The following is a 15659-nucleotide window of genomic DNA, read 5'->3' as shown; positions in this document are numbered from 1 at the left end:
GCGGTTGCAGCAGGTCGAATGTGTTTCACCGCGCACGCAGGCTGGACAGGCCGCGAAGCCATTCGCGTTCCTTCTGCATAGGCACAGCAAAAGTGCATCTGGAGCGTCCAGTCTAGAAAAGACCCACAACTTTACCAGTCCAGGTGCAACGCTCCCAGTCCTTCAAATTCTCAACCTTCTGTGGGGGTCTGGACTCAGGCCCCATTTACATCAGCTCGTGATGGCTTTCCATGTACACACACCTGCCCTTTTCTCCACACACTTCATAGCGTCCCAGCCTAACTTTCAAGCACCTCTCAGATTCACAATGCAGACTGCAATCCTGTTCTCTAATTATCGCCTCATAGGAGGACAGCAAGAATACAATGATGAAGAGTGAAGTGCTTTTTTCCACCACCACATTCCCAAAGGATGTACTCTGGGCGAACGGCCTGGGAAGACGGGTGTCGCTGAGCACATGATCCCACCGAGCATCAGGGGCTGCGTTTGTCCTGCGCACTGAATGGTAGCCCAGTCCTTCCACCCCCTATTGCCACCATGTGCCCAAGCCCGTATGGGTCGGACAGAGGGGTCCTGCCCCTGCTACCAGTCCCCCTGTGCGGCCTTGAGGGAGCCTCCCTGCAGCATGCCGGGTAAGGCTGGGGGGCTTTACAACATATCCCGGGGAGAGGCTCTGAGTGGGGACTTTGGAGCCGGGAGTGCATTTGCTCACGAGGATACAAGCACCATGAGCGGGGACCTGGGGTTTTGGAGGGTTCACCTGAGCAGATGACACCGTCGTCTCTGAGGTAGCCACAGTTGGCTGGAGTTCAGCCATTGTGAGGGAGCAGCTCACACAGGTAGGACCTAGCTGCCGACGGCGACATATGTAACACTATCGCCTAAAGGCCCTGACCGAAAACCGGGCTTTCGGGCCGCGTGGCCAGCCACGGCATGCCCAGTTGCCTCCGCAGACCACGTTGTGCGTCAGTTGTTGTCCCAGAGTGATATCGTCCCACTGGTCCCCAGGAGCCTGCCGTGAGGACCTCCACGCGGCCCTGACACCGGTCACCGCAGCTCACCAGCCTGGGGCCAGACTCGGCCAGTCCCCTGAGGGAGAAAGAACAGAGTCCTCACGGTATATCTTAAAGGTCACTTAGCTTCACACATGTTAAGACCCAGGGGACTTCTTCTGGCCAGAAGTCCCTGGGCGAGGATTACCACTGACCATGTCAGAAGGTTAATTTCAGCACAGGTAAGAGCAAAGAGACATCCCAATCGCTCGATACTAAGGATGCTCCAATAATAAAAGAGAGCCCCATGACCTGGATGGAGGGGGAGGTAGTGGAACAGCTCACCCCCACTGGGCAACCGGGATGGAGCTCCAAAGCTAGAGTGGTGCATGCCCAAGCCCTCCTCCATTGAGCCACCTTGAAGGCTTCCGTGAGCAAAGTGCTTCGCAAATCCGCAGTAATGATGCCCTGGGCAGAAAGATGCAGTACCAGACCGAGCCCTCCGCCTCTCCTGGCTGTGCCCTATCGATCAGGAGCTACAAGACAAGAGTCCAGCAGCATGGAATTTGCCCACGGGCTTACACTAAGCTTTTCCAAGGAGGTTCATTTGCAAACAGATGCTTAGGATCCCAATGCGAGTCACCTGGCCGAGGATGCTGATCTTCCAGAGACCTCATCCTCTCTCCCTCTGCCGTGCCACACACACACACCACGCATGCACACGCATGCCACTAACTACACACAGACCGAGGGTACAGCTAAAGAAGACACCCATGAGAGCTGCCACCTCCCTTCCAAACCAAGCTTATCTAGAACCTGAGAGCGATCCTAGGAGGATAGAGTGAAATGTTTACCTGTTTCTGCTGGTGAAGTTGCATGAGCCTGAGATCCAGAGTGGTGTCATGGACATACTTTCAAAGGAAAGCAAGACCAGAGTTAGACGAACTGGAAAACAGTCTCTGAAAACTGTTGTGCGAGCATCTAAACGATTGCACGTCGCATCCTGCCACGTCCCACTCGGTGTGTTCTGGGCGATTTCCTGCTCCCAGCTGATTCTGGAGACCAAAGCCTTTGTGTGCGACATGTCGGCCCGAGTCCCTCACAATCGAAGCCTGCCATGTTCTTTGTATCCTCGAAACTGCCAACCCTATCTATCCTGCCTCTTTGCAGATCAGGAGTTATTCCATATCTAAGTAAACGGAAAAAGTACTCAGGAGCCATTGAGGTCAACATGGGCCAACTAGGTATCCCGTACCGAGCACGCATCATACATTCCTTGCACCCATCATCCTCAAATATTAGCAGCCCACTGGATGCAGCTGATGACTCCAAGAATTGAGGCAGGTTGCAAGCACTAGAGCAAGGACGAGAGGAAGCATAGCCTAGCCTATGGCTCTCTATCAGGAAGTCCGTGGATTCCGTCAGGGACCATCCCGATCAGCCTGTCAGCCCCGGGTTAGACCGACAGCTGAGATTCATGCACATGTGGCCCAGTTCTCTGACACTGCAGGCGAAGCTGCTCGGGACAGTGTCAACCTTTTCGTTGATGAAACCTCATGGACTGAGTGGGAGTTCAGAGACCTGCATTGGAATCCCATGTCTGGTGAACCGAGCCAGCATGTCGTGACAGTGGAAATTTAAGGTGCGAGATTCCACAAAAAAGCAGTGGTTTGAGCTTCACCCTGAGAGAAAGAAGGATAGGATGCATAGAGAGAAAAGCCTGGGTGGGGTGTCCCAGGACTCACCTGCTTGGGGCGTGGTCTGAGGCCAAGCAGCTGTGAAAAAGAAACACGAGTCAGACACACAGCACACAGGCGCCCCAACTGGACAAAGGATGAAGAAACTCAGCCAATACACTTGAGATCATGCTCCACTAGTCCTCGGGTGGGCGAGCCAAGGCCCACCATAATTCTCCCAGTCTCTCGAGACCACTATGTCCTGCCACCATTACCCCCTGGCGTGCCTGAGAGCTACACATTCAGCAGGTTGAATGTCCCTGCCAGAGCCTAGGACGGAGCCAGCAATGCTCATTGCATTCCCTCTCATAGGCACAGCAAGAATGCATCGGCGAGTCAGTCAAGAAGGACCCCAACTTCACCAGTCCGGGTGCAGCGCTCCCAGTCCTTCAAGATTTCTCAAGCCTTCTCTAGTGAGAGTAAGACTCAGGCTTCACATTTGCATCTGGCTCATTAGCTTTCTGGACCACGACCTGCCCCTTCCTACACTCTCCCCGTCCAGCTGCTCTTAAGCACCCTCCTCGAGTACAATGCAGACTCAATCCTTGTTCTCTGAGTCGACCTCGATGGAGGACCCAGAAGAATACAATGATGAAAAAGGTGGTCTTCTTTTACCCATTCCCAAGGATGTGCTCTGAGAACGAAGGCTCGGGAAACCGGTGTCGCTGAGCACTATCCCGCTAAGCATCAGGGGCTCGTTGTTGTGCGCTGAATGGTGGCCAGTCCTTCCACCCCTTTTGCCACTGGTGCCAAACGTGTGGTCCAGGACGGAGGGGTCACCGCCCCTGCTCTCCCCCCTGTCGGCCCTTAGGGAGCCTGCCGCCCGCAGGTAAGGCTGGGGGCCTGCACTATCCGGGGAGAGCTCAGGTGGGGACTTTGGAGCCGGGAGTGCATTTGCTCACAGGAACAAGCACCATGAGCGGGGACCTGGGGATTTTGGAGGTTCACCTGAGCAGATGACACCCTGCGTCCTCTGGTGGCCACAGTTGTGGGAGTTCCGGCCCGTGTGAGGGCGGCTCACACGGGTGGGACTCATGCCGGGAGCAGCGCACGTTGTCCAGCACCAATGGCCCTGAGCCCACCAACCAAACCGGGCATTTCCGGGCCGAGCGTGAGCCACAGCCGCGTGCCTGCAGACCGTGCGTCTGGGTGGTGTCCCAGTCGTGTCACACACGTTGCCGAACTCCGTACGGACCTCCGCGCTGCCCTGACACGGGTCACGCCGCCTCACCAGCCTCAGACGAAACCTGACAGAGTCCCTGAGGGAGAAAGAATAGAAATTCCCCTCTGGGTGTATCTCTGGGTCATAAGCCACCATTTGCGAGAGCCAGGGACTTTCCGTACAGTCCCCTGGGCAGGGGAATTACCACTGACCTGTCCAGAGGTTTCAGCACAGGAAGAGGCAGAGACATCCCATCCGGCTCTGCCTGGGACGCTCCAATACAGAGAAGGAGCCCCATGGCTGGATGAAGGGCGGGTGGTGACAGAAAGCCTCACCCCCACTGGGAGCGCAGGATGGAGCTCCAGCTCTGGTGCATGCCAAGACCCCTGCACGTGGGCACCTTCGGGGCTTCCATGAGCAGTCGCTTCTGCCAAAATCGTATGCACGCCTGGGCAGAGGAGTGCAGTACCAGCACAGGGCCCTCCCTTTCTGGGCTGTGCCCATAGTGGGACCACAAGCAAGGTCCCAGCAGCACTGGAGAGCCCACCAGGGCTTCACTTGTAGCACCCAGGGGAGGATCATTGCCAAACAGGCAGCGGATCAATGCAGTCACGCCTGGCCTCGAGAATCGGCAGGATCTGATCTTCAAAGGCCTATCATCCCTCTATGCACGCAGTTCTCCACACACACACACACACACCACACACACACACACACACAGACCCGAGAACAAGGCTAAGAAAGAATTCCCCATGAGAATCGCCACCTCCTTCTACCCCAAACTTTTCTGAGCAGGAAACGATCCTAGGAGGTAGAGTGAAATATTTACCCTGTTCTGCTGTGAGAAGTTGCATACTGGGATCCAGGTGGTGTCTGGGGCGAACAAGAAGGACAGAGACCAGAGTTAAACATCATGGAAGCTGATGTAACCTGTTGTTGGCAGACGCTAACAGTTGCACGTCCCATCCTCCAGCGTCCCACCTGGGTGTTTTTGAGCAGGCCCCTGTCTTGCGCCTCTTCTGGGACAAGAGCCGCCTGTAGGTCAGCCAGGTACCTGCACGTCTCGAAGCCTGCCATGTTCTGTGCCTGAAAACTTCCACTGCTAATATCCTGCCTCATGCAGATCTGAGGGTTGTCCAATCTCGTTGGTAAAAAAGAGTCAGGGCCATTGAGGGGTCACATGGAGCCAACTAGGTGTCCCAGTACCGAGCACCTCCATCCCTAGTACCCCCATCCCTTCAAGCCCAGCCCATTGGATGCATGACTCCAAGGAATTGAGGGCGGTTGCAAGCACTGAGCAAGCCAGAGGAAGCAGCCTGCCCTGATGGCTCTCGCACAGGAAGTCGGTGGTCTTCAGACATTCTGCCCCTCACCCTGTCAGCCTGGTCAGCCAAAGCAAGCTGAAAGTCATAACACATGTGGCCAGTTCTCTGACACTGCAGGCAGCCATCTCTCGGGTCGGCTGACACCTCGAGACTGATGGGAAGTTAGAGCTCTTGTAGATCATAATACAGGGAAGAACCACGGTGCCCAGCATCTCAGTGACAGTGGGGACAATTTACCTTTGACGTGCCGAGGTTAATCTTCAGCACAGGTAAAAGCAGAGACATCCAATGAGGATAGCCTAAGGTCGCTCCAATGTAACAAAGCGCCCCGATCTGGGTGGCGGTGAGGAGAATGGACAACCCTCACCCTCACGGGCCACACCGGGATGGAGCTCCAAAGCTACTGGTGCATGCCAAGACGCGGGCCGTGATGGGCCCGCTCAGCTTCACGGCATGACACCCTTCTGCCAAAACCCAAGAACATCATGCCCTCTTCAGGAAAGCTGCAGTCCAGCACACACGCCCCTCCTCTGCTCTGGGCTGGCCCCATCCTCGGGAGCCACAAAAGGTCCAGTATCACTGCAGAGGCCTCGGGGCTTACACTGAGCACTTGAGGAGGATCTTTGCCAAAGAACCAAGGATCCCAATGAGGACACCTCTCCACGCTCTAAGTTCAGAACCAGATTGGATCTTGGGGAACCTCATCTTATCTGGATTCTACACACACACACACACACACACACACACACACACACAGAGACACACAAGGGGCAAGGCTAGGGAAGAACACACCTGAGATTCTTCCGCTTCCTTCCAAACCAAAACTTCTACAACCTGGAGTCCGATCCTGGAGGGTGCCTGACATATTTACCTGTTGTTCCTATGAGAGTTGCATAGCTGGGGATCCAGGTGGTTCTGCATATGGTAACAAAGACAGAGACCAGGGTTAGACATTATGGAAAGCAGTCTCTGCTTTGTTTTTCAGACATTGACAGTTACACATCTATCCTGCCACCTCCACCATGGGTGTGCTGGGTAACTCTCTTCCTCTGCTATTTTTCAAAGAACAAAGGTCCTGTAAAGAAACCGGCCAGGTCCCTGCATCTACGAAGCCACGCCATGTTCTTTTGCCTGCTTTGCCACCTGTCTTATCGGACTCATATAGATGTGACAGTTCTCCCATATCTAACGTGTAAAAAGAGTCGGGGGCTGCCGGTCACATGGAACCATGCTATGGTTCCCAGTACGAGCACCTCCATCCCCTAGTACACCCCCACCCTCAAATTTTGCTCCAGCCCCATGTATGCAGCTATGACTCCAAGGAATTGAGGCAGTTGCAAGCACTGGCGCAAGAACAGGAAGCAGCCTGCCCTGATGCTCTCTCAATCGGGGATTTGGTCATCAGCGAGCATTCTCTCCCCTCAGCCTGTCGGCCCAGAGTGTTGACAAGCTGAGTCATTGCCATACATTGGCCAGTTCCCAGCACTGCAGGCGCCACGCTCGGAACAGTGTCCACGCTGGATGAAACCTCATGGACTGATGGGAAGTTGAGACTCTTGTGAATCCATGTCTGTCAGGAACCCCGAGCCAGCATGTCGGTGACAGTGGGAAATTTAAGGTGCCCAGAGATTACAAGCAGTGGTTCACAGACCACTGGGGAAGAAGGATGGGATGGCGAGAGAAAAAAACTTGGTGGGTTGGCCCAGGATCTGCTGGCAGTGGTCTGAGCGAGCAGCTGTGAGAAAGAAACACGAGTCAGACACACGGCACCCAGAACCCCCTTGGAAAAGGATGAAGAAACTCAGTCAACCACCTGAGATCATGATTCCACACGTCCTCGGGTGGCGAGGAGCCGAGCCTACAGTGACTTCTCCCAGTCCTCTGGGAGCCCCACCTATATGCCCCATTGCCCTCTGTGTCTGAGTGACGTTCACAGGTCGAATGTTCCTGCCAGGCCTAGTGACGAACCAAAGCCATTGCTTTCCCTCTGCATGAGCACCAGGAATGCATCTGGGCAGTCAGTCAGAAAGACCCCCACGTCGATCGTCAGTGAATCCGCTTGTAGTTTCCCAGCGCTCTGTGGCAGGCTGCAGCCACATTTACATCGCTCATTAGCTTTCACATACTACCGACCTGCCCCTACACTTCAGCCCCGATCTAACTCTTTCTTTGCTTTTACAATTCTAATGCAAGACTACCAATCTGTTCTCTAATTAAACACATGGAGGAGACCAGAAGAAATAATAATTTAATTTAGAGAAAGTCCTTTCTTATTTCCCACGCTGCAGCAACAAGGTGTGCTCTGAGGCAAAGGCCATGGAAAACGGTGTGTGAAGCATCCTCCGCTAAGCTTCAGGGGGCTCATTTGTGTCTGCCTTTGAATGGTGTGATCCTCCACCTGTACCTGTTTACACCCCATAAACGTGTATGGTCCGGGAGATAGAGTCTACTACTGTCCTGTGGGCATAGGGAGCCCTATTTGCCACACTGATGAGCTGGGGGGCACAGCATATCCGGAGAAGCTCAGTGGGACTTTAGCTCAGGAGTGCATTTTATGCAGAATAAAGCACCATGACAGGGGACCTGAAGTTTGGAGGTTCTTTCTAAACTTGGATGACTTCCTAAAATCTCCTGGTGGCCTGGTTGTGAGAATTCATGCAGCAAGGCTGTGGGACAGCTCCACCCAGTGGGACTCTGCACAGAACTAGCGCCCGGATTACCCATCTATTTCCAATAGGCCACAGGCTTCCAGACCTGGCTGGGGCATTTCAGGGCACAGAGCGTGAAAGCCCCAGCCACCCAGCAGTGCCTGCAGACTTGATTGAAGTCAGATTGAGTGTCCACGAAGTGAGTAATACGCACGGTGTTTTCCCCAAAAGAACCTCCAATGCCAGGACCTGTATTTCTTGCCGATCACTCCGCAGCTCACCAACCTCAAGGGCCCGAAACTGGCCAGAATCCACAGAGGAGAAAGAGCAGAGAGTCCCTCTAGGTGTATCTTGCAAGATCTAGCTTCACCTTTGTAGACCCGGGGACTGCTACAAGCCTAAATCCCCTGAGCGAGGAGTACACACTATGCATGTCCGAAAGGTCAATGTTAAAACAAAGATAAAACAGAGAACTCCCGATAAAACAAGCTGGATGCCATGCATAAAGAAAGGCCACTACTAGCCTGGATGGGAGGGGGTGGTGGACAAACCTCACCCACTGGGCATGCCGGAGGTCGGAGCTAAGCTACGTGGTTGCTAATCAGAGGCCCCTCCGCCCGTGGGCGACTTCCACCGGGCTTCGTGAAAGCAAAGTTGGCTACCACTAAAATCCCAGAACATGGTACCCCTGAGCAAGAAAGAGTCCTGAAATACCTTTAGGCCTCCTCTTCTGGGCTGTGTGCCCCATCAGTGAGAGACACAGCAACGAGGTCCTACAGCAGCACTGGAAAGCCACCAAGGCTTCCACTGCTTTTGCTGGGGAGTTCGTTGCCAACGGTGCTTGGATCCCAAATGCCGATGCCTGGCCAGGATCACACGATCAGCACAGAACCTGTCTCTAACCTCTTGCCAGTGCACTGCACACACACATGCTAGCATGCACACACACCACACACACACAGACCGATGAACAGCAAGGCTAAAGGAAGAACTTTTCCATAGACTCACCACCTCCTTCCAAACTGACTTCATCTAGAACACGAGAAAACGATCTACCACAAGGTAGGAGTAAGAAATCACCTATTTCTCATGGTGAAAGTTGCATGGCTGGAAGAATCAGGTGATTGTCTGGACATTCAACAAAGGCAAGAAAGACCAGAGTTAGACATCAGCTAGGCAGTCTCTGAAAACTGTTGTTGGCAGGCATCCTTTTGGATTTTACGCATCATCCTGCCGGCTCCTGAGGGCGTTACAGGCGAGATTTTCTCCTCTACCAGCTCATTATGAGGACAAAGCCCTTGTGTGAATTAGCCCAGGTCCTACATCTCGAAACGCCTACACCTCTTCTTTGTGCCTGAGAAAACTTCTGCCAACTATCTATCCTGCCTCATGCAGATCTGAAGATTTGTATATCCTAAAAGTAGGAAAAAAAGAGTGGGGCCAGCTGAAGGTCCCAACATGGGCAAGCAGGTGATCCCCGTACCGAGAGCACCTCTGCATCCCTAGTACACCCCCATCCCCTCAAATAATATTGTCCCAGCCTGTTGCTCTTTTGGATGCCGCTATGACTCAAAGGGAATTGGGGCGGTTGCAAAAGCACTGAGCAAGGCAGAGGAAGCAGTCACCTATTCGGCTCCTCTCGCACAGGAAGTCGGTGGTCATCAGCAACCGTTCTCCCCCTCAGCCTGTCACGGCTGGCCCAGGTATATGACATGAGATTCACTTCTTTATGTGGCCCAGTTCTCTGACACTGCAGGCAGACAGCTCTCCGGGATGGTGTCCACACATACTGGATGAAACCTCATGGACTGACGGAAGTTGAGACTCTTCCCATGGGAATCCATATCACCAGGTCAGAACTTGACAGCATGTCGGTATGAGTGAGGAGTGTTTAAGGTGCCCAGAGATTCCACAAAAGCAGTGGTTGACCACCCTGGGGAAGAGGGATGGGATGGCAGAAAGAAAAGCCTGGGTAGGGTCCCAGGACTCACCCTGGCTGGGCGTGGTCTGAGGCCAAACAGCTGTAGAAAGAAACAGAGTCAGACACACAGCACACGAGGCTCCCCAACTGGACCAAGGATGACGAAGAAACTCAGCCAGCCACACCTGAGATCATGCTTCCACGTCCTCGGGAGTGGGCGGCCGCCAGGAGCCCACCATGATTCTCCCAGTCCTCAGCCCACCTATGTCCTGCCACCAATTTTCCCTAAGCTGCGCGAGCGACATTCAGCAGGTTGAATGTATCCCTGCCGGGCACTTGGGACAGGCCAGCAGCACTCATACATTCCCTCTGCATAAGGCACAGCACAGGCCATCTGGGCACATTCAGTCTAGAAGGACTGGCTTTCACCGAGTCCACAGATTGCAACGCTCCCAGTCCATTCAGATTTCTCCAGCCTTTCTGTAGGGGTCAGACTCAGGCTGTTTACATCTGGCTCGTGGCTCATGGCACCCCCAGGCCTGCCCTTCCCTACACCTCGGCCCGCGTCCCAGCTCTTCAGCACCCTCCCGAATTCACACAATGCAAGGAACTAATCCTGTTCTCTGAAGTCGACTACCGTGGAGGATTGAGAAAGGAACTACAGATGAAAGAGTGAAAGTGCTTCTTGTTCCCACCGCCTTCCCAACAGCGTGTCTGAGAACAAGAGCCCTGGGGAGAGAAGGCGATTGTGTGGCACATTATCGCTAAGCATCTGAGGGCTCAGTTGTGTCCTGCGCACTGAATGGTGTGAGTCTTCACCCCTGTGCCACCTGGTGCCCCCAAGCAAGTATGGGTCAGGACAGGGGATCCTCTCTTCCGTCCCCTGTGTGGAGAGGCCGCCCAGAGGCTCTGCCGCCCCACGCAGGTAAGGCTGAGGGGAGGCACAGCATATCGGGAGGCTCAGGTGGGACTTTGGAGCCCAGGAGTGCATTTGCTCACAGGAACAAAGCACCATGAAGGCAGGGGGACCTGGGGATTTTGGAGGTTCACCTAGAGGCAGATGACACTTTCCGTCCTCTGGTGGCCACAGTTGTGGGAGTTCCAGCCATTGTGAGGGCAGCTCCACAGGCCAAGGATGCCGGGCAAAACGCCACGTTGTCCATGCAATGCGGCTGAGCCCTGACAAAACCAGGGCGCATTTCCGGGGCCGCGATGTGGCAGCGCAACCCGATTTTGCCACCACGAACCGTTGGCACTTCGTTGGTGTCCCAGTCGTCGTCACACCACGGAGTGCCCCAGGAGCCTCCGTCAGGACACCACGCGGCCCCTGACACCGGTCACGCCGCTCACACCAAGCCTCAGGGCCAAACCACAAGGCCCGAATTCCCTGAAAGAACCGAAGAGATCCCTCCGGTGCCTCCCCCAAGTCCTAGCTCACACATGTGGCAAGACCCAGGGACACTTCTTCCTGGCCTAAGTCCCCTGGGCGAGGGGAATCACCTGAGCCATGTCCAGAGGTTAATTTCAGCACCAGTTAAAAAGAGCAGAGACATAAATCCTCTCATGCTAGGACGCTCCAATATAGAGAAGAGGCCCATGATGACCTGGATGGAGGAGGTGGTGGACAAACTCACCACACTGGACACACCAGGGGATGGAGCTCCAGCTCCTGGTGCATGCCCGACTTCCCTGATGGGCAGCTTCTGGGCTCCATGGCAAAAGCTGACTTGGTTCTGCCAAAATCTCTAGGACACCATGTACCTGGTCGGGAAAGCTGCAGTGCAGCACGCTGGCCCTCCTCTTCTCTGGGCTGTTCCCCATAGCCCTGGGAGCCGCCAAGCAGCAAGGGTCCAAGCTTGAGCACTGCAAGCCTCAGGGCCTACACTGAGCACCTGGGTGAGGACCTTTGCCGAAGAAGCCCAAGGATCCCAATGCAGTCAGCTGACCACCCATAAGATCAGACCAGGATCTGATCTTCAGAGATACTATCTCTCTCTATGCCCCTACTCTACACACACACACACACACACACATACACATACACACACACACACACACACGGACAAGGCTAAGGAAGGATGCACCCTGAGACTCACCTGTCCCTTCAAACGAAACTTTAATAAAACTGAGAGCAGATCTGGAGAGGTAAAAAGTGAAGCTCATTTTACCTGTTCTGTCGGTGAAATTGCATAGTCGGTGGTCAGGTGGTGTCTGGATAAGACGTAAAGGCAGAGACCAGAGTTGAACACCATGGAAGGCTGAAGAAAAGCTTTTGAAAACTGTTTTTTTGGCAGGATCATGGGATCTTCCTTTGTGCTGTGTGCATACAACACTCTCTCAACCATCCTCTACAATTCTTTTCACAATTCATGTGAAACCCCATGTATACAGTTGTTGTCATTATCTAACAGAGAGAGAGAACCAAATAAAAATGATAGTTACATCTATTGTACCAGTAGCTGGGAATTCTCTGTAGTGCTATCTGCATAGACAGATTGTGGGGGAAATGTAAGGTGCAAGACCCTGAGACAATCAAGGACTGAAGGCCCCGAAAAGAATCTTGCTAAGGAGATGCCATTTCTGACCTGGATTTATCCTTCTTTATGTAACTTTGGAAAAGGAACGAAGCCTGTTTTCGCTCAAATTCTTTCATTCTACAGACTATTTGGGGAAATATCCTCTTACCAACCTACTGACATGATTTGGCCATCCCCACATGCTTGACTTCTCCGACTCCAGAACAGATGCAAAAGTAAACACTACAAATGTATGCTCCAGTGGACTCTCATAAGCATCCTAACTGTATTGGCTAATATCTAAAATTTGCTGTTCAAGAAATGACAGGGAACTTGCAGGCCAGAGTACTTTCCTTTTACACTTTAATGAAAATGCTTCCAATCTTTACCCATTAAGTAAGATTGGCGTTAACGACTTTATGATTTTCAAATTACTTCAAGAAACTGTGGGTGGCACTTTGAGCCCCACAGCAAAGAGCCTACTGGGTGCTGGGGCTTGAAGAGGCCAAACCTGAAGCGCTCTCTTGGTCTGCTGCCCGCCAAGCGTTGTCATTGCCATGATTCCCTGCGGAGCTTCTCCGCTTGGTCTGTTTTTGGGTCCTGGAGAGTGGCTGACTTCCCTCAGCACAGTCGGTTCTACGACAAAGCATCTCGGTGACAGTCCTAGCTGCAGTCTGTGTCATAGATCAATAACCAAACACCTGAGCCCTTGTTTGCCCTGGATGGACTAGTTGTACCAAAAGAACTTATTTAGGCTGACTCTTATTCTAATACAACAGGAGCTCTCAAGGAAAACGTTATAGAGAGGGTGATTCACTCCCTCTTAAGAGCTGCTGCAAATAAAGAGATGCTGGGAAGAGCCATGGCTTCAAATTATAATAAAAGCCAAGTCTCAATCCTCCAGCTCCTAGTAACATTTATTTATTGTAATCTGGGAAAGAGAAAGGGAGTCAGACCTCACCCCACGGGCTTTGGGAGACAGGAAGCACTCCAGGAACAGAAGTGCTGACATGCGTACCAAAGGCTAAGAGTCCCAACTGATCCATGCTGACTTCTGATCAGGGCCTTCACAGGGAGGCTATCCTTCTCTTGATATAGATTCAAGTTTCCCATGGGACCTACGCCAGTGACTTTCCTTCCCAAAGCCCAGGTTGCCACAAAAACTCAGGCTGTGGCCGACTACCTCCCAGCTCTCATAGGACTTGGCTACCCCTGGGGAAACATGGGACCTTTGATGCCCATAAGCTGAAAAGGACCATGGCTCCTCGTGTTGAAGGGCCAGGGTGGCACCTGATATGGGCTCGAGGGAAAGGGGAGGGCAAAGGCAGGAAGGATGTTGCCCCATCAGGTTTGGACCTGCCTTTCCAGGCCCTGCAGCCCGAGACCCAGCACCTGTAGCCTGGCCAGACTCAGCATGCAGTGGTGAGCACCACAGGAGTGAAGGCACTGCATGTGAGCAACAGGAACCCCCTGGAGACTGGACGCAAGCTCACCTTGGATCTCCTTGGAAGTGCCTGAGCAGGTCAATCCCTCTAATCTCAGGGGACATAGTCATGGAAGGTTGCAGCTAGGCCTGAGGACTTGTATTCAGAGGTTCCACTCACTTGGGAACTGAGCACCTTTTACTCTTCCCTGGATCAGAGATGACCTTATGGGTGCAGTAATGAGCCCATAGGGATCCCACATAAAAATATGTTACCTTCTGCCTCAGTTAGTACCAGGGATGCCTCAGTGGAAGACAAAGAAGCTATGGAGTGGAGAAAAAGAGGTCGTCGATGTTGGCCCTCATTGGAGAAGAGCCCCGGCTTTAATTCACTCCACAGCTCAGAAACAAGGGCTGGATACGAGACCCAGAAACCTACCCTTTGCTAAAAGCTGTATTTCTTACCACTTATGAGACGGGAATTCATCTCTGTCATTTTTGCCAGCCGATATTCAATCGGAATGCCAGAATGTTCTTTAACTCCTGCCATCAACTCCCACCCTCTCTGCTACTGTGCCAACCAAAAAATCACCCCATCTGAGTTACAAGATCACCATTTCAAATACCAACTGCCCCTATTTCTATAACACCCACACCCTCAAATGACAGAAACATCTACTATACTGGATTATCCTGAGAAGATTTGGCCCCAACTGAGTGAAAGGCGATTTTCAGATAATCCCAAATGCTAAAATAAACCCACTTTCCAAGCAGAATTCACTTGGAGGGCCACTACTCTCTGGGAGCCATTCTCATGTGCTAATTCATAGTTATCGGGATCCTATCCATGCATGGTGGCGTGTGCACACACCCAATTCACCTAGCAAATGCCAGAGTCCTCTAAAGATGGACAATTTATCAGAAACCCCTTCTGGGGAGACACAGCCAGATGCTATCCTCAGAGCTTCTTTGTGGATTCAAGACCTCTTGGTACTTGAACTGCAAGCCCTCTGTGAACAAAGGAGAAACTCAGCGTTGGGTTTTGCTTAAAGGATGAGTCAGGGAGAATTTCTCTATTCCATATGAATTGTGAATGTCTTTGGCTAGTCATTTTTAATAATAAAGAAGAGTATACTGATTATTTCTCTGTTTGATTTTAGTAACAAGATTTAAGTTTTAAGGACCGGAAGTCTCTGATCCTTCTATCTGACTGTAAAGGAGGAGAAAATGCCATGAGAGGGAGTATTTTTTTCACCCCAGGGTGAGGATCATCCAGAACAATCACGGGCTGACTGCATTGGCGAACTCTGGAGGAGGCTGGGTGAACCCTCCACCACTTCAACTTGCTTTTGGGACTCCAGGCAAGCTACTTGCCTTCTCTCCACAGCCTCATTTATCTGGAAGAGGACCACGCCTCTACCGTCAAATAAGACATGACCTAGAGTAAAGCAGGTAAACTGAAAGTGATGTAAAGAGATCAGCCGAGGAGCCCTCTATTCCAAGCGGCACAGCGAGGTGAGGGTCAGCTGTACCACGAGCACACAGCACCTCAGCGTCTTCCCTGTGGCCACGATGGGTGGTTGTACCACCCACTGTGGGAGTGGCGCCCGGCCAGGAGTAAGGGCTCCATCTAGAGCAGTATACAAAGCCCAGAAGAGGATGTTCCCGAGCTGACCAAAGTGGGCCCCACCGGCGCCGACACTGCAGGCCACGAGCTGCCGACGGAACAACATCTGCATCTGGATATCTGATTGTACGTCACACACGTGCCCCAGTAGCCTTGGTACAGGACACCCACCGAGCCTGACACCGGTCACTTCAGTCACACCTCAGCCTCCAGAGGCAAACCTGCATTGACACGATTGAAGCCACCCTTCACTCTCTCTATCGTCCCTGAAAGCACTCACCAACATCCTCTGTTCACCCTCCTTCCTTT

At 52.8% G+C, this 15659-nt stretch overlaps 1 protein-coding gene across 1 annotated transcript in view; it reads left to right on the top strand.

Moving 5' to 3' along the window:
- The window catches only part of DMBT1 (deleted in malignant brain tumors 1), a 96118-nt gene that overhangs the window by 39351 nt on the left and 41108 nt on the right, over window positions 1-15659 (top strand). The window contains exons 9-10 of the mRNA XM_040624307.1: window positions 3806-3839; window positions 15377-15406. Of these exons, the coding sequence (XP_040480241.1) occupies window positions 3806-3839; window positions 15377-15406 (64 nt within the window). The remainder of the gene's footprint in view (window positions 1-3805; window positions 3840-15376; window positions 15407-15659) is intronic.

Source organism: Ursus maritimus, unplaced genomic scaffold (genome assembly GCF_017311325.1).
Source record: "Ursus maritimus isolate PB19 unplaced genomic scaffold, ASM1731132v1 scaffold_7, whole genome shotgun sequence".
NCBI lineage: Eukaryota > Metazoa > Chordata > Mammalia > Carnivora > Ursidae > Ursus > Ursus maritimus.
Note: the sequence above shows the minus strand (reverse complement) of the source record. Positions and strands in the feature narration are given on the sequence as shown.